This window comes from Notolepis coatsorum (genome assembly GCF_963971535.1).
Source record: "Notolepis coatsorum genome assembly, chromosome: 1".
In the NCBI taxonomy this organism is placed as follows: domain Eukaryota; kingdom Metazoa; phylum Chordata; class Actinopteri; order Aulopiformes; family Paralepididae; genus Notolepis; species Notolepis coatsorum.
The window spans coordinates 291,219,314-291,239,063 of NC_140165.1; the positions used below are offsets into that span (position 1 = coordinate 291,219,314).

Here is a 19,750-nt window from a genome sequence, read left to right on the forward strand (position 1 = left end):
ATGTAAAAAGAAAAAAGAAAAGAAAATGGTGTTTTGGGGGAATTTTAAGATTATATCAAATTATAGAATTACAATTTGTTTTAAATTGAGCTGCCAATAAACCAAATCTATATCTGTGCATATACATTATTGGAATATATACAAGTTTTTATTCAGTATAGAAAATATTTAAGGGTTTAAACTGCATCTCTGGACCAGGTTAACATGAATGAATTTCAACAGATCCTCTGCTACAAAAAGGTCACAGCAGCGCCACCATGTGGTTGATGCACTGCACCATGAAGTTAGAGGCGCAAACCATTTATCACCTCCGCCAAGGAGGATATGTTTCCTCCCGTCTGTGTGTGTGTCTGTTTGCAACATATCTCAAAAAGTAATGGCCGGATGACCTGTTACCATGACATTTGCTGTGCACATTCATGACCCCAAGAAATCTATAGATTTTAGTGACTCTATGACCTTTCCTCTAGCGCCGCCATCAGGCCAAACCTTCCAATTTCAATTACCTCATGACCCGTTAGTCATACAGTCACAAAACCTGCTGTGAATATTCCTGACCGCTCAAAGGAGAAACCTGTTGAGTTTGGTGACACTTTGACCTTTCCCTGGCAATATCGGCAGCTTTATCCCAACATCTACCCTGTAAAATGTTGTGCATGTGAAAGGGACGGCAAAATGGGGAGATTGTTAAGCCTTGGCGGAGATCTGCACTTCGAGCACATTCTTCTAATTTAACAGGTAGTCTTTTTACAGGTAGTCTTTTCTCCTTAACAGTCAAGCTCGTGCCTTAACAGCCAAGGTCACTTACCATAACCAGTGATGGTAGCTGTTGGCTAAAAACACCTCTCAGAGATCTAAATAGGCTCGTTGTCCGTTTCCACTTCCATTAATTTGTGCTAAGCTAGGCTAACTTGGAGCCGGATAGCTTCATACTGAACGCACAGAGAAGAAATGAGTCCAAATTAGGAAAATAAGTGTAATTACTGTCCATGTGTGTGTGTGTGTGTGTGTGTGTGTGTGTGTGTGTGTGTGTGTGTGTGTGTGTGTGTGTGTGTGTGTGTGTGTGTACAATTGCATATTTTGTCACAGAGTGAATTTCGTGAAAGATAAATCATAGCATATTTTTACGCCGTCCGTTTAAACTTTCTGCCGCACAGTCATGACGTCACTGAGTTGCCTGATGAGGTCAGCCAGGGTCTCCATGTTGTGGCTTTTCCTCTCCAGCAGCTCGTAGCGCAAACTAGAGATGTCCTGCTTGATCTCCTTCAGTTCACCTGGAGAAACAAACGCTTTAGGTTTTTGAATCCATTTATCCATCATCCATCCATCCATCCATCATGTATTTGCAACAGAGTTGGAAAACTCTCCTCCACCCACCTTCGTTCACCTCGTCGTTGTCTTTGTCAACCTGTGCTTTTAAGATGTATCTTTTGACGAGGCGATTCATGATCTTCTGTGTGAGGCACACAGGGAGAGAAATACAATTTAAATTAGACTATTTAAACAAACTATTCAAAATTTACAATTCAAGGTAGTGTTATGCTTGTGCTTGTATGCACTCTTCCTACTATACTAATATGTCTTTACTACTATGCACTCAACACTCCAGCACCCAAGTTTCAGCACTGTTTGATGAACATTGTTACTCAGCTGAAAGAGTTGTACCCTTCCTGCTGACTTGTCGTACAGAACTTGTAAGTCGCTTTGGACGAAAGAGTCAGCTAAATGACAAAATGTAAATGTAGTAGCTTTGAGGTTAGGGTTAAGCAAACATGTGATCAGAGGGTTGTCGGTTTGAATTCAGACTGCTGAGTAAAGTTGGGTTGGAAGTAGAATTTGTTACAATGGTGCCAATATTGCTCTTTTCCCCCAAATGTACATTATCTCCAAATTGCTATATACACGGTTTCTCAGTGCCTTGTCCACGTGTACACAGGTATATAAACTGTATGCTTCTTCTATGTCGTTTTGCCTTTTGTCCACATGCAAACTGGACGGGTGAAAGGGAGCTTATGGAAACCACTATCATCATGACTAATGGCCTTGTCCACACGTATACACAGATATTTCTGAAAGCGGAGTATTTTCTCTGCAATCAGGACCACAAAGAGGTCCCTGCAGCCTCCTGTCTGGGCAGTTTCATGTGAGCATTTTTGCGTTGTTGTTGGACTGAGAGATTTTGTAAAACATCGTTGGTGTGGATGAGTTTCAAACTCATGGTTTAAAAAATACCCATAGGTGTGGACTAGGCCATAGACTGTAGTACAGTCTCTACAACTTCCCCCAGGGGTTACTGCAAGAGGAGTCACAGACAACACGGTTAAGGGGTTAACAGTTACAGTATAGTGATGGTTTGATTAAAATAGATGAAGCTCAACCATCAGTCTTCATCCACATACAGTATGAACTTTGTATTTACTTGGTAGCGACTGGGAGAAGATGACGCTTCACAACCTGGATCCTCCTGTTGGCTCAGCTAAGTTTTGGAAATAAATAAAAGCATTAAATAACATAGAATTGGATGTTGAAGGGATACATTTTTATTTTAGTTGGTTATTGTTCTTCACCAGATATTTAGGAGAAAAAATATTCTTCACGCATCTCTCAGCTTCCTTTAAATGGTATGCATTGTATTCCTCATTGAGCGTGTTGAACATGCACGTTAATATTCTGGACCTTTTCAGTGGAATTGTGTTGCTATAGAATAGCTTGGGCCCAAGTTTATTTCCTCGATTATTTATATTAGCAAACACTGCAAAAAATGTATGAAGTTCAGAACACCCCCCCCCAAATGCCAGTCATTGACCAAAAGAGTTAATAGACGAAGGTGGCAGGCGTACTCTCAGACAAGTTTCATTAGACCTACAGTACATACGTTTTATTGTTACCTGCATGTTTCAGCCTTTGCCTTTGTCGGGACGCAAACACTGCAACAACAAATAAACTTGAGCCTATTTAGAATGTTTAAGTCCATGAGTAAAAAGAACATTATTTGCAAGTATTACCATATAAACAGAAGTCAAACAAAAGTGTTTTCATGAATTGGTATCTGGGCCCGCTGATCATTATTTGGTGGGGATATAACCATAACCATATCCATATCCATATACAGTAAGCATATAAAACAGGGTGGTGTTTGAAGTGAAGTGACCAACTTCGTAGAATTATCCTTAATAATATATGGAATATTAATGTCCATGTGAACACACTCATTGAATTCATGGGATCCAGCACAACCTGTGGCCCCATAGCTTCAGTAACTAACAATGTTAACAAGGCATTTGGGTCAAACAGGACAAATGTATGATATTTTGGTGAAGAATTATAACAAAACTTCAAAATGACAATGTATCCCTTTAGAAGCACATTCAAACGTATACTGCAAGTGTGAAATAAGACACAAGAGGGCCCTGTGAGTCTGTGGCAAATGAATAGCTGAATGAAATGATAACTGAATGAAAACCCATTATATAATAGGGCATCCATGATCCAAACGTAAACAAATATATATATATATGAAATTATTCTTTATTTTTTTTATAAAAAAAAGATTAAAATAAAATACATGGTTTTGTATATTTGCCCAATTTAGGGCTGTAAAAAGGTTTGTTTATATTGGTAATGTTTGTAAACGCAAGAGTACCTATACAGACATATATATTGTGATTTACAATGGGTTGAGAAATCCACAGATCAAACCCCATATTTGTATATTAACAAAAATATCCCTGAATATATATATATATATATATATATATATATATATTATTCAGGGGTATTTTATTATATTATATATTATTATTTGTTTCTCAAACAGCTTATATCTCACCTCATTAAACTCTGTGTCATCCTTCGGACTGTCTTTGTGTCCCCTTTGAGGAAGCCGGCAGAAAAATGTCCTTATTCCCAAGACGAGGGTGATGAAGAACCGCGGGTTGGGTAGGAGGTTGAAGGGCACGGGCAGGGTGCCCCCGTCCTCAAAGTAAGAAAACCACAGTTTGGCCCTCGCAAACTTCCATTCCACATCAGAGTCGTCCTGGAACAATAGAGACGGGGTAAGTGGAATATGTGTTGTTAGGGAACAGCTTGGACCCACGTTTTCTATTTCCTGTCAGCTATTGACATTAGCAAAGATACTCTAATAAGGGAAGATGCAGCAGTGGGATGAACATGGAACAGTTCCTTTCTCCTCTCTCTCTCTTGAACACGTTTATTTTCCGCGGATATGGGCCTACAGGTCAGAAAAATTTCTATTTAGTGTACAATTTGTAAACCTCTATATCTCCTAAGGTTAGTCTTGCTTTGAAAGGTATCTGCTATTATCAAACACTGTAACAGGAAAGGAACTTGGGTCCATTTTGAATACTTATGTTGTCAATGAAGTTGGAACCGTTTATTGCTTACGAAAAAAGTATGATGGTATTTCCAGAAAAGTATTATAGTATTTCCAGAAAAGTCTGATGGTATTTCCAGAAAAGTATTATAGTATTTCCAGAAAAGTATTATAGTATTTCCAGAAGGGTATTATAGTATTTCCAGAAAGGTATGATGGTATTTCCTTAATTTTTGTAGTCACTACGATGATGGTAGTGACCAAAATATGATGGAAATACCATGATATTACCATCGATATCATGGTGTAAATTGGATTATACCATGGGATTATTAGTACAAAATGACAAAATCGGTACCATGGTGATGCATAACTTACAAATTGGTTATACAGTGGCCGTTACCATAGTGAAAGGGAAATTACCATCATACATCCTTCTTCGTAAGGGATAGAAGCAGAGGTGAGAGAGGTAAGAGCAGAAGATACGACCGCTTACCGTTGATAGGCTGTGTCTGTTAAATAAATATTTGGGGATTTGCGGAATAAATTAGCACAATCCTATAACCGTTGTAAATTGCAATACGTCTTCTTCCCGCACATTTCCATATCTGAATTAAGTTCATAAACAGAGCATGCATGTTAACTTTCATCCCAAGATGTGGGGATTTGTGGAATAAATTAGCAAAATCCTATAACCGTTGCAAATTGTAATACGTCTCCTTCCCACCCATTTACATATCTCAATCACTTTGTTCCTCGATTACCAAGTATGCAGCTTTTGCAGACCTATACCTAAAAATGGTTATTAGACCATATGTTATTGTGTATGGCATGCTACACTCCCCAGCCGGGATGTGAGGTGGATCCATATGCGCCGCCCATGTGACCAGCTAGCAGGGGATTATTTGTAACAACGGTAACCTGGCAACTGTGGTGATAAGCCTAGAGCTGGTTCCTCAGGATGTTTATTACTTCAGGTCCACGCTAGCGTTCCTGTTTGGCTCACAGTGGGGGGGGGGGGGGGGGCTACTGTCACTGGCATCACTGACTCCATAGATGTTGATACACTCATGCTGGTTCTGTATACTGTACAATCTATGGTAATTTGGGTTTACATATATAGACATACCTACCTCGATTTCTTGGAAGGAGCTGTTGAACATGGCAATCAGCATATTGAGTAGGACAATCACCATGGTGACGTTGTATACCCCATAGAGAATGTAGCCAGTGTTCTCGATGAACTTGTGATCCGTGTTCAGCACCACTGACTTCACTTCAGACAAACCAAAAATGGCCCAAAATAACGTCTTGAAGCTCTCTTCAACGCTGAGGGGGGGGGGGGGGGGGAGAAGAAACAGGAACACCTTTAGCTGTTTTTGTATTTTGATTCAACAAGAGAATATATTAGAAAGCATTATATTAGTTATGTTTTTCCTCTCGCCTTTTGTTCAAAGCAAGCTATAGTATTTTCACCTACATTAATTAAAGGTGCTATAGATAACATTCAGCCACTAGATGTTGCACTAGAGCTACCAGAATGTAATCTATCCAATCAGGTGTAAATCTACATGGGGGAAGTAGGGAGGGGATACATGCATGCAACATGTAATCAATCATTTTCGTGGGGGGGGGGGGGGGGGGGGGAATACTTTTTTATATATTTGTTCTATTATTACTCTATATCCAGACACTGTTCTTTTACTTGCAATATACTTTATTTAAAATAAGTTTCGGGCCTTAGACCTTCATCAGGTAAAGAATAAAGAACAGAGACAATTTAAAGAGACAAATATAGTATATATAATTTGCTATATAATTATTATTAAATATAGAAACACCTGCTCAGGTAAGGAAAATCACTCCCACAGTCTGTCTGCAACTATATCGATTTTATATATAGACAAAAATGGAATTAAAGTTAAAATCAATGTACAGTACAAATCATCTCTTCCATAATGACAATCACAATATTAGGCTAATGAAAGAGCTCAAGGTAACACTAGACCTGATCAATTTGCCTCTGATAAGGTCTGACAATATCATTAAAATGGCCACATCCAATCATATAATACAAACACAAATACAGAAAAATAGAAAATATCTCACAATTAAATATAGTGAGAAGACAAAAGTGCAAAGGCCATCCAAACAGGGCTTCAATACCTGGGCAATATATGATAATGTAGGCTATTATTAGCAGATAACTCTAGGGACAATCCAAAAGCTGCACGAGCTGCACCCCGACTCTGGAACTCCCTCCCTCAGACCATCAGAGACTCTCCCTCACTCTCCACCTTCAAATCCAGACTCAAAACCTACCTGTTCTCCCTAGCATTCAACCTTCCTTACCCATAACCACCCTCCTCCAACCCACCACCATTTTCCCCTACCCTACGTTATCTCCTCTCCTGCCCCCACCCCCCTTGGTTTTCCCCTACTCACTCCCGCATTTGTTATCCGTTACTCATGGTTTTATGTTCCTGTGTATTCTTATTTGTTCTCCGTTTCCCTGTGGTTCTATGTTTCTTTGTTTTCTTTGTTTCTTTTTTGCCTATTGTCAGCGACTTTGGGTCTTTGAAAAGCGCTATACAAAATAAATGAATTATTATTATTAATCTATCCTGGCTGATCCCATTCAAAACAAATATTCACAGCATCACATTGAGACCTTTACAACTAATCAGTAAGACCTTTAGGGGACAATGTTATATGTGAAGATCCATAAAGCTTTATGTCTCTTCAGTAAAAGGTCATGCTCACCACCTCTAGGTGATGCCTTTACCTTCTCTATGCCATACAATCGTAAGGAAGAGATGCCATGCTTTGTGTCATTAAAATGTATGGCAACACACTGGTACACATGGTCATTTCTTCTTATAGCGCCCTGTTCACTGATGCGTTGCTTCAATTTCCTAGTGGTTTTTCCTACTAAGCCATAAGGACAACGCAATATGTATTTTATTATGTAAACCATGTGACTAGAAGAGCAGGTGATCACACCTTTGATAGGGAACTGTTTACCTGTGTGTGTATGACTGAAATGTGTGATCTTGGAGGTGTTGTTACATTATGCACAGTTAAGGGCTGAGAAGTGTCTGAAGGGGTTGTGCAGGTCTATTCTCATAGTCATATGTATTATTTGCATGTACCAAGTGGTCCCTCAAGTTGCGGCTTGTTTAAAAACAAAAAGAGGACGGGGTGTTGAAGGACGGTGGATAGTTCTGGGTCTGGTTGTATAATGTGCTTTTTTTTTTTAAAATTGCTTAATGACATAATATATAGTGATGCATGTGACAGAGAGCTTCATCTTGTTTTTATTGCTGGAGCTTAAAAGTTCAGGGTTTTTGGAGTGCTGTGTTGTACGCTTGGTCCACCCAAGACTTTTAGGATACCCTCGTTGAGCAAACATTGATGTTATTTTACTAGCTTTTTCAATAGAATCTTCAGTAGAGACACATCTGTCTGAATCTATAGAACTGTCTTTTAGAGAGACATCTCTTCAGAGGTGTGGGATGGAAACTGGGGGCCAATAGCAGTGTTTCTTTCTGTCTCCTTCCTATAGGTTATGAGGTTGTGGATAAACACACCAGCGCTTCTCACGATCCACATGTCTAAAAAGTGTACATTTTCTTTACTATAGTCCATAGTGAAATTTAAATTACAATCAAAGCTGTTCAACAGTGTACAAAAATACTACCCTGGAAAATACAGAAAACGTCATCGATCTAACTGTACCATTTCAATATTTTGTCCAAGTAACTATTCTTGTCTGGATTAAAAACAAACTCATTACATTTTTTTTTAAAGATTTGCATAATTAGAGGCAGAAATCAAACCCATATTTGTGCCAAATGTCTCAGGATAGAAATCACTATCAAAGCAGAAGTAATTGTATTTCTTGACAAAACCTGCCAAATCAAGGATGAACTATAGTGGTTAACCGTGTTGTCTCAATTCTGTAAAAAGAGGTTAAGGGCCTCGAGACCATCTTCATGTGGTATGCTGATGAACAGGCTAGGCACATCTAGGGTTAATAAAATAGCATCATCTGGAATATCATTAAGATTATATATCTTATTTATAAAGTCTGTAGAATCTTTAATATAAGACGGAAGAGTCTGTGCATGTAGAAATCAATAAATTCTGACAAGGGAGAGCAAAGTGTCAGTCTGAGATAGGACGGCCTGGGGGATTCCACAATCACTTACGAAGGGTGTAGAATACAGGTTGAATGGATGTTGGTTGTATAAAAAGTCAAATTCAGATTTGGAGCTCCAACCCTTATGCTTTGCCTCTTCCAAGTATGAAAATATTATTTGTTTTAATGAATCCGTCGGGTCAGACTTCAATTTCTCATTAGATGGCTAGGAGAGAATTTTCGCTGAATATTCATCAGCATCTTGGATACAGATGGCGCCTCCCTTGTCAGCAGGTTTGATTACCACATCTTTTGAATTCATTAGCTCTGTCAATGTTATTCTTTCTTTACCAGATAGGTTCTGGGATACATGAAGAGGTTGAGTATTAGGTCTTTATTATATGATGTTCTACTATACGACAAAAAGTATTAATGGAAGCATTAGACACATTGGGGCAAAACCTGCTCTTAGGCCCAAAGGGGGAAGAAGGAGTTCTGATTGGAGCCTCATTGTAATGGGAAAAAAGTGTTTCAGCTTTATCTGTGGAAAACACTTAAATAGATCTACTTTTAAACCAAAGGGCATTGATACGTTAGACAAAAGGTTTGTTTCGTCGTTAGTCAGTTCTGTAGACATAATGTTGATTACTGCTGCTAGTCCAAGGACGTTTGTCCTGTTCTTGTGTGATTGTTTCCCCCGCCTCCATTTCTTTTTCGGGCCGTGGTTCCTTTCATGTTGTCCTAAAAAAGGTGGTTCACGGGAACGCTGACCGGAGCAGGTGCAGACTGTCGGGAGGGAGGTGGTAGTGTGTCCTTTTTTGTCCCAGGTGTAGACCTCATGTCTTTTGTAGTCCTCCATCATGTTTAATTCCTCAGGTGATTTGCAGTTTCTCTTTGTGATTATGCACAGAATTCTTTATGGAGAGGTCATGTTCATGGAATGAACTCCAACAGTCCTTAAAGCTTGAGATTCTCCCCTCTGTTGCAGAGTTTAAAACCATGATCTCCAATCATCGTCAATCAAGTTGTATGTGTTTTAATTGATTGTTATCCTTACTTGTCTTATTGTTATGATTTTATATTCTGTGTTTATATGCCTCTTTTTGCATAATTCTGTTTGTACACTCGACGTGACTGTAAATGAGGGAAACTTCAGTTGCCTTTCGAGTTCAAATAAAGGTTTGAAATTAAATGGAAGTACCAATTCCAAGTGCCAATCGTCTATTACTCATCATGATATAATGAAAACTAATACTCACCCTCTTCATGTGTCTACCTCTAGTTAAGGAATAGCATTGACAGAGCTAATGAATTCAAAAGATGTAATCAAACCTGCTGACAAGGGAGGCACCATCTGTGTCCAAGATGCAGATTAATATCGAGCTGAAATCCTCTCCCAGCTATAATTATTATAATGAGAAATTTCATAAGAAATGTAAATCTAACCCGACGGATTCATTTAAAAGAAATTGGAATACCAATACTTGGAAGAGGCTAAACATAAGGGTTGGAGCTTCAAATCTAAACGTGACTTATATTATTTTTATCAAATCTTTCTATTGTTTTCTTTTTTTCCTTCCACATGAAACAAGACAAAACACAGTGATGACAACAAATAGAAATAATAAAAATAATAGAAATCTGAATATAAAATAAAATGTATATGCCACAGACTAAGGTACGCCACGACACAGCAATTTCGGGATCAAACCATTTTATCAGGGGTCTCAATGAGAAGGACCAGAAATATTATTTAAAATCATGGATTGCTAAACCCCTGTCCTGTTTCCTAAGTTGAGTGGTGGTTATTTTGATTTGTGGTCGCTTGTTGTTCCAAATGAAGATACACCGTAGCTTGTATCTTGCGCCAATGGTCGATTGGGGTAAGGGGAGCATTGAGCTAACAAAGTGTATCCTGGGCAGTACGTTAATTTTTATTATGGATGCTCTGGCTTTTAGTGAGTTGGGAAGGCTCGACCATCTATTGAGATCCTGAAGTATCTGTATTTTTGTGTCTAACTGTCTGACTCAGGGTGGGGAAAATCTCGATGCCTAGGTATTTAAAATGTTCGACTATGGGGATGTTGGCTGGTAGTTGCACCATTCTGGCCAATTAATTAAGAGGTAGACAAGCTGATTTGGGCCAATTGATTTTGAAGCCTGATTGTTTACCAAATTCGTCAATTATCCTAAGTAAATTTGTGGCCGATTGGGAGGGGTCCTGCATAAAGATTTGTAAGTCGTCCGCATAAAGAGCAATTTTGTGTGGGGTATCTGATTGTTATAGGGACGATTTCTTCTGTTTGTCTTATAAATTGGGCTAATGGTTCCAGGGAAAGCGCAAAAAGTCCGGGACTCAAAGGACAACCCTGCCTAGAAGATCTAGAGACTGAGAAGAGAGGGGAGCATATTTTGCCAGTCATTATCATTGCTGATGGGGAAGCGTAAAGCACTTTAATCATATGTATACATTTCTTTCCCAGTCCCATAGCCTCCAGTACTGTCCATAGATATGACCATTCTAGTCTATCGAATGCCTTCATGGCATCCAAAGACAGGACTGTGGCCGGAGTTATATTGTCCTTACTGTTGTCAATTACATGCAATAATCTTCTAAGGTTATCCGCGGCTAAGCGTCCCCCAAATAAAAGCGGTTTGATCACAGTGTACTAGCACCGTCATATACTTTTGTAGACGATGTGCCAGGACTTTGGCAATTATTTTGAGGTCGGCACCAAGAAGACTTAGGGGCCTGTAGCTACTACAGTCGTTTGGGTCCTTGTCCTTCTTAAGTAGTAGAGAAATAAGAGCCATAATTACATCCCTCGAAAATCCCCATTGTTCAATGGAGTGTTCAATCATCTCATGTAACAGTGGGCCCAATTTGGAATGGAATTCCATCCCAGCCGGTTGCTTTGCCCCTCTGCATCTCAGTAATTGCTTCTTTTTTTTTATTGATCTTTTTCCCCCTCCTTTTTCCTCCGATTTTCTCCCATCCCAATGTTAGTCGTTATGCCAATTCCCAATCCCCTTCCTGGTCGCTGTGCACTTACCCCCCACAGTCGGTCTGGGAGAGTGGAGGCTATCACGTGCTTCCTCCGACACACGTCTAGCCAATCAACCGCTTCTTTTCACCTGGCAGCGTGAACTCTCACTGAGAGGGTGTAACGTGTGGAAGGATCACACTACCCCCCTTAGATCCTATCCGCGCTGAGCAGGCGCCCCGACCGAACTGTAGGAGTCGCTGTTTACAACGACCCGGACCCACCCCGCCAGCTTTCCCACCCTCTAATACAGCCAATTGTATTAGTGTGAACGGCCAGCCAAGCTGGTGACAATGCCGGAGCTGTGAGCTGGATTCGAACAGGCGAATCCAGCGTCTCCAGTGTTGGTGACGAATGCAATCTCCGCTACGCCACCTGACCGCACGCTAGTAATTGCTTCTTTAAGTTCTATAAGAGTGATCGGTTTCCCCAATTCCCGGCTTCCTCTAACGCATTTTGTGTGACAAAACCACTAATATTACGTTCAGACGGAAAATGCGTGTCAACTGGAATGCACCCTTGAAACGCCCCCGGAAGTAGTCCAGCGAGGTGCAGTTTGTCAGTCACATAACATTACGTTAGTAGCAAGCAAGCTATAAAAAGGAAACAGTTTCATGTGACTGAGTGATCTAGTGAGCTATAATCAGAATATTCTACCCATAAATAGCTAATGTCAAATATACGGTCATACCAAACCATTTGTTTTGACAGGAACTAACATTAGCTAGTTAGCCAGCTAGCACCGGTGACAGTGTTTGATTCCGGTCGACTAAGTTAACGTAACGTTAGCTCTTGTCATTCACCCATTACTAAATCTAGCCATGCCCATGTTGGCTGTTTTCCACCCTTTGCATTGCTGTCAAATATTTAATTATTTTTACTACGAAGGTAGCTTGCTGTGGCAGTGAACTATAGATTGCTAACGTTAGTTAGAATTCAGCATCACAGAAATGGAATAGCACACTATTGGCATTGGTCAGCACTATGAAGTACTGTAGGCTTACCTTGTCAATGGACCTTACCCCCCCGCACCCCACCTACCCAACCTCCTCCAATGTACAGTTTCTTCCCCCTCAAATGTATACTCTTTTTAGACTATTTTTGTACCCATAAACAGTACTGTATATTTGTAGATCTGGTATGTCATAAATGTCTAGATGTAACAGGCTCTAGACAGGCTGAGGCAGCCAGATCCTAGTGGAATCCCCAGTTCACCAGACTGGTGGGTCGTTAAGACCAATCCCATTGAATTAAGCTTGAATCTTATTGGCTAATAATATGTTAAAGGTCCCATGCATTGCTATTCCTTGCACTATTTGGGCAACTTTACACAATTCCTGTGAGTCTATGAAACACATCTGTAACGTTTTATTTTTTTAAATGCATTGTTTTATATTTCTAATGAAGTACTCAAAAGCATAATTTTTCTACCTCAGGATTTCAGGCTGTTATTGGATGGGCTCCGCCCATAAGCGCTTTGAGTGACAGTCACCCACACAGTCTACGAGTGGCAGACAGAGAGAGATAGAGAGAGATTGAGGGGGATACTAATACATTTTGCTGTGGGGGGCATAATCCCACGGGACAATGCATTGGTAACTTGTTTCAAATGACAATATATACCCCTGTGATTATTATTGCACGGATCGGAATATGGGCGTGCGCGTGGGAGCATGCGCAAAGATATTTTGACAGTGATTATGCGAGTGCTCCCGACTGCGGGGGAGAAGAACCACACCAGCCCCGTGCGCACACACATTTACACACACTCCTGCGCGCGGTCCCTCTCTCGCTCGCTCGTTCTCTGCTATCTGTCGGCTGTTTGAGGAAGTAATTCCACTCGCTCTGTTCCACTCTGAGCTAATTCCACTTGCTCTGAGCGAATTGTTGATTGTGGGCGGTGACTACAACCACAGAGCCAATCAGATAACAATCAGCTCAATCAGCTCCTTACTACATCGCATTGCGAGTAAAATCAGAATGACCTTTTTTTACTGGTCATATTTTTGGGGAAGCTTGGCTTCCCTTGGCTTCCATGAATATTCGCCACTGTTTCTCAGCCGTTACCGCCTGTCAGTATGATTCAAAGTATTTGTCGAATTGTCTCTCCAGTTGTTTTTCCAATTGAATCTGTGAGAAACTGCTTAACCCATTTAGACCTAAAATGCCTGCTAATAATGCATTATATAGCCTGCATATACACACAAATGTGTTTCCTGGTTTCAATGGGTTAATAGCAGTCAGGCTAGCTTTGTTTAGCTCAGCTCCAGTTGTGCCCGTGCTCGCACCCGATGAACGCTGCTGTGCTTTGTCGGCTACAGACGTCGCCACACCGAGTCCAGCAGCCTGTTTGCTCGCCCTATTTCTAAGGCCCTTAACCTATTTTTACAGAATCGAGACAACACGGTTAACCCCAATGAGTTCATCCTTGATTTGGCAGGGTTTGTCAAGAAATATAATTACTTCTGCTTTGATAGTGATTTCTATCTTCAGACATCTGGCACAAGTATGGGTTCGATAATCATCGTCCAAATCATTAAATGTTTTTTATTCAAAACTTTAAGAGTTTGTTTTCAATCCAGACAAGAATAGATACTTGGATAAAATATTGAAATGGTACAGTTAAATCGATGATGTTTTTTTGTTTTTTTTCTACTTTTTTCTACCCATTTTTCTATTTTTCTCCCATCCCAATTTCGTATTATCCAATTCTTCCCTCCCCTGTCTCGAACGTTGCTAGACCATGCCTCCCACTGGTCGGCTGCAATGTGGATGAAGCCTTGCATCACGTGTCCCCTCCGGTACACGAGGAGGCAGCTGTCGCATCTTTTCACCTGTACAGCGCAATCTCTCAGTGGCGAGGAGTAACGCGTGGTTACGATTGGTGGGGTAGTGAGGGAAGGCGATGAGAACTCAGTTTGCGGACAGGAATGGAGAGGAGGCAGAGATGGCAGGATACGTGGAAATATATACAGACTTTACTGGGACGACGAAAACAATACAAAACACTGAAGGACAAGGGAAAACAAAGATGAACGAAAACGGAATACATAAACTACTTACAAGACACAAGGAACGGAGAGGCACGACGGGCAAGGAACAAGGAAGAGTGAGGTAGCAAGGAGGGTACAGGAGACACGACGGGCAGGGGAACACCGAGGAACTGGAGGAAATGACGCCACGACGAGGAGAGGAAGACACACACTTAAATACCTATACTAATCATCATTGAAAACACCTGGCAGGCCAGTCTAAAACATAGAAACAATAACACAAACTAAACACCAAAGCAATCTCACAAACACAAAACCAAAACAGTGAAACCACATCAAACAAGGGAAGGGAAAGTCAACAACAGTACACACCATGACACCACATTAATCACACTATTAATTATAGTTAATACATTCGTCAACATGTTTACTGTGCTGGCCTGCACCATCTGCGGACGACCACTAGAGGGTGGTAGGAGACCACCCAGGCCTGATCCGACCTGGGAGTGCGACAGCCCCCGATACTTCCTGATTCTGCTGTACAGGCGCACCAACCGACCTGTAGGAGTCGCTGTCCACAACGTCCGATCCCCACCCACCGGCTTTCCCACCTCCTACTAGTATGAACGACCAGCCAAGCCGGAAACAACGCCGAGAGCTGGGCTCGAACCCAGCATATCCTGCGTTAGTGGCGAGCGTCTTGCCCACTGCGCCACTTAGCCGCCCCTAAATCGATGATGTTTTCTGTATTTTACAGGGTAATATTTTTGTACACTGTTGAACAGCTTTGATTGTAACTTAAATTTCACTATGGACTATAAAGAAAAGGTACACGTTTTAGACATGTGGATCATGAGAAGTGCTGGTCTTTCTCCACAACCTCATATAGTCATGTGCATCATGAGAAGCGCTGGTCTTTCTCCACAAACTCATATAGTCATGTGGATCATGAGAAGCGCTGGTCTTTCTCCACAACCTCATAGTCATGTGGATCATGAGAAGTGCTGGGCCCTCATTCATCAACGTGGACGTAGAACTTGACCTACTTCCACACGTAAGCACGGAATGTAGAACTAGCGTACGCACAGGGAAGTCGGCATTCATCACACGTGCGTACGCAGGCTCTATGGTCCTCCGTGTTGATGAATACCACTTTGTTCTACCGTCAATGCTTGTGCATGATTATCCATATATGGTCATGAAAATGAGGAAACACCCCCCATGGGATGTGAAATAATGGACGGACCCGAGCGGAACCCTGAGAAACTCCACGAAGATTGTTCACTGCTGTCGAACCAAGAAGACACTATCGCGTATTGTGGGATAAATAAAAGGCGGACTCGTAAACGGTGATGTCAGATATCAACGGCTCCCTAAGACCATTGCTGCAATTCTGCCTGGACAGCTCAAAATACTAATAAAGACCGTTCGTTGACCACTGTTTGGCGTTGGTTGTGTGTCATTATAACCGTGCTGTAATATGAATGCCTTTATTAGTTGTGTTCGATTGGCTATATGATTTTTAGATGCATCTATTTTGTTGTCGGCTAATAAAGACCGCGCTGGAATATGACTGCCTTTTCCCGTGTTGTTTGATTAATACCCCAGGGATTAAAGTTCTCCTCAATTTGATTCCAAATCGCGATGGATCTCCCGTCAATCTTCTACCTGCTGCATATGATTTCTAGAGGCATACTACAATCTATTTTGATGTCAGTATTGGGTAGCCTATATAAACAATATAATACGAGAGCATATACAAGAACAATGAATCTCACTGCATGTATGATAGCCTGCCTTTCAATACATGAACTTGAATTCCATCATGTCTGTGTGCGGGTCACTGCGGGAACTCACAAGGCTGTTGTCACAATGTAAATAAGAACGTGCACTGAAAAGTTACAGTATGTAGTTGGTTGATCATTTGTATGACAGTCAGTAAACCCTTGCAAAAAGTATCCGTTTCATTTAATGAATTGAAAACATTCAGCATCGCCTTCCTCCCGGCATCCAGCAATAACATGTATCAGGCAAATGCGCATCGCAACATTGACTGAGTGGAATCCCTTTCTATTCACATAACTGCATTTGTGATGGAGCTTTGACAGCTACAGTAACAGTCTATTGGTCGATCCATCTCCAATATCACGATGGACCGTGCCGCGGTGGCAAAGACGTACCCGAGGGTGGAGAGGATCTTGAATGAATTCCATCATCATATATATATATGTTGTGTGTCTGTCCACTATGTTTGTTACTTTGTTATTCCCCCCCCCCTATCTATGTAAAGCGACCTTGGGTCTCTTGAAAGGCGCTATATAAAATGAAGCTATTATTATTATTACTATTATTATTATTATCATCACATCTGTGCGGGAGCTCACAAATAGACTGTTAGTCTCAGTGAAGTTTCAACGGAGGTCATCTATTCTAACCAACAAATTGAAGTAGAAAGCATTTCGTGACCAATCTTATTTGGAAACATGACACACATAATAATTTGCTTTTTATTTGAAACAATATCTAATCGCGTTTGGAGGTTGGTGTTTTGCGTCTGCCCCCCCGTGCCAAACAAGCAGGCCAACCTCTTGTTCGCGTGTGAGCCCGTTATAATTACACTACTGTCGCTATTTTGCAATGAACTATAATGAATTACGGGTCATACAGAAGTTGAACACTAATGCACGGAAGCTTATTTCCGCCTTGGAACTAATGCAGGACTGAGGAGTGCTTATGCGTAGTAACGATCTTCTACCACTGGGAGCTAGGTACGCCAGGTCTGACCTGTGCGTAGATGTACGCACGAAGTCAAGTTGAAGTTGAAGTTGATGAATCCCACTCTTTGCTTAGAAATGATCGTACGCACAGGGTAAGCACAGATCTGTGCGTAGAACACGTTGATGAATGGTCTTTCTCCACAACCTATAGGAAAGAAACACTGCTATTGGCGACCAGTTTCCATCCCACAACTCTGAAGAGACGTCTCTCTAAAAGACTGTTCTATAGATTAAGACATATGTGTCTCTACTGAAGATTATATTGAAAAAGCTAGTGAAACAACATCAAGGTTTGTTCAACGAGGGTATCCTAAGTCTTGGGTGGACCAAGCGTACAACACAACACTCCAAAAACCCTGAATTTTTAAGCTGCAGCTATAAAAACAAGAAGAAGTTCTCTGTCACATGTTGCGTTGTCCTTGTGGCTTATCATATGTAGGTAAAACCACTAGGAAATTTAAGCGACGCATCAGTGAACAGGGCGCTATAAGAAGAAATGACCATGTGTACCAGTGTGTTGACATACATTTTAATGACACAAAGCATGGCATCTCTTCCTTACGATTGTATGGCATAGAGAAGGTAAAGGCATCACCTAGAGGTGGTGACCATGACCTTTTACTGAAGAGACGTGAAACTTTATGGATCTTCACATAGCAAACATTGTCCCCTAAAGGTCTTACTGATGAGTTGTGAATATTTGTTTTGAATGGGATCAGCCAGGATTGTCCCTAGAGTTATCTGCTAATAATACATTATTATAACGTTTGGGTCTTTTACTCTCTCCTAGGAGTAAAAGCTCCTAGCGCCACCCTGGAGTATTTCACCCTCTCTATTCTTCCAGGTTGTCCTGATTGCTGATTGACGCCTGCTGTGTGTTTGACTCTCTTTATAATGGCCTTGTGTTTATTCTCTCATTTGTCAGTTCTTCATCCAACGTTACCGTGAGGCCTTCGACACTGTCAATCACACCATTCTGATTGACAAGCTAAAAGCAATTGGTTTTGATAGTCTATCAGTGAGCTGGATACAATCCTACCTGGAGGGGAGAGAACAGATGGTGGAGGTAAACGGTACCCTATCCCCCCCCCCCCTCACAGTGAACTGTGGTGTTCCACAAGGAAGCATACTAGGACCGCTACTGTTCCTAATTTATGCAAATGACATGTCGTCAGCTTGTGACTGCAACTTGTTCCTGTTTGCGGACGACTCAGCCCTGCTGGTCTCTGACAAGAACAAGTTACAGGTTGAAAAAACCCTCAGCTCGGAACTAGGCAAAATCTGCATATCGCTCGCCGACAACAAACTATCATTACACACGGGCAAAACAGAGTCCATTCTCTTCGGTTCAAATAATAAACTCAGCAAGACCGACGGCTTCTCAGTTACAGTGGGTGACAATATTGTCACAAGGAAAGATGAAATTACCTACCTGGGTTCCATCCTAGAGGCTAATCTTTCCTGTGACAAAATGGCATCCAATGTAATAAAAAAAGTCAACCAACAAACTCGATTCTTGTACCGGATCTCCTCTCTGGTAAACAAGAATACCCTGAAGACTCTGGCAGGAGAACTCATTCAAGGGTACTACGAATATGCTTGCACCTCATGGTACCAAAGCACCTCAAAGGCACTAAAAACCAAATTACAAACATCTCAAAACAAACTAGTCAGACTACTGCTTGACCTGACTCCTAGAACCCACCTCACCCTGCCCACTTTGACAACCTAGGATGGCTTAGAGTAGACGACAGAGTACAGCAACTTGCAATGGGCCTGGTCTACAAGATACACTACACGACCAAGGTACCCATGTACATGTCAAAATACTTCCCAAAGGTCAGTGAATACCACGATCACAACACCAGAGGAAGCTCCACAAATCATGTTAAACCCAGATTCGGCTCAAACAAGGGACTAAACACATTTCGCAATTATGCCACATCAATGTGGAACGCCCTACCTAAAGCTGTAAAGGAATGTGAATCACTACCCACTTTCAAAAACACTCTCAAAAAACACCTACGGGAGACTGCAATTCGAAACTGGCCCCTACAAATGTCCTAACCCAGTTGTACAGTAAATTACCATGTATGGCTTTGTCAGTATTCCAATGTACAGTGTAGAGAGCAACTACCGTCTCTGCACCTTTCTTCTGTACTGCATTTGGGTTCAACACACCTACCTGAGTCGTAACACATTATCTTCTATTGCCCATGTATTGAAGCCCTGTTTGGATGGCCTTTGCACTTTTAACTTCATCACTAAATTTAATTGTGAGACATTTTCTAGTTTTCTGTATTTGTATTTTTTCTAAATGTGTTTCTATTATATGATTGAATGTGGCTATTTAATACTATATTGTGGTAATTTACTGTCTATTCAGAGGCACATTGATCAGGTGGCCTAAACAGTGGAATGATGCTAGTGTTACCCTGAGCTCTTTCATTAGCCTAATATTG

General features: G+C 41.1%; 1 protein-coding gene across 1 annotated transcript in view; it reads right to left on the minus strand.

Annotated features, from left to right (window-relative positions):
• Positions 1–1,137: 1,137 nt before the first annotated feature.
• The window catches only part of trpc6b (transient receptor potential cation channel, subfamily C, member 6b), a gene marked incomplete at both ends in the record, with an annotated part of 57,851 nt that continues 39,238 nt past the window's right edge, over positions 1,138–19,750 (minus strand). Inside the window, 5 exons of the mRNA XM_084310360.1 lie at positions 1,138–1,274; positions 1,378–1,453; positions 2,420–2,476; positions 3,830–4,036; positions 5,467–5,662. Of these exons, the coding sequence (XP_084166486.1) occupies positions 1,138–1,274; positions 1,378–1,453; positions 2,420–2,476; positions 3,830–4,036; positions 5,467–5,662 (673 nt within the window). The remainder of the gene's footprint in view (positions 1,275–1,377; positions 1,454–2,419; positions 2,477–3,829; positions 4,037–5,466; positions 5,663–19,750) is intronic.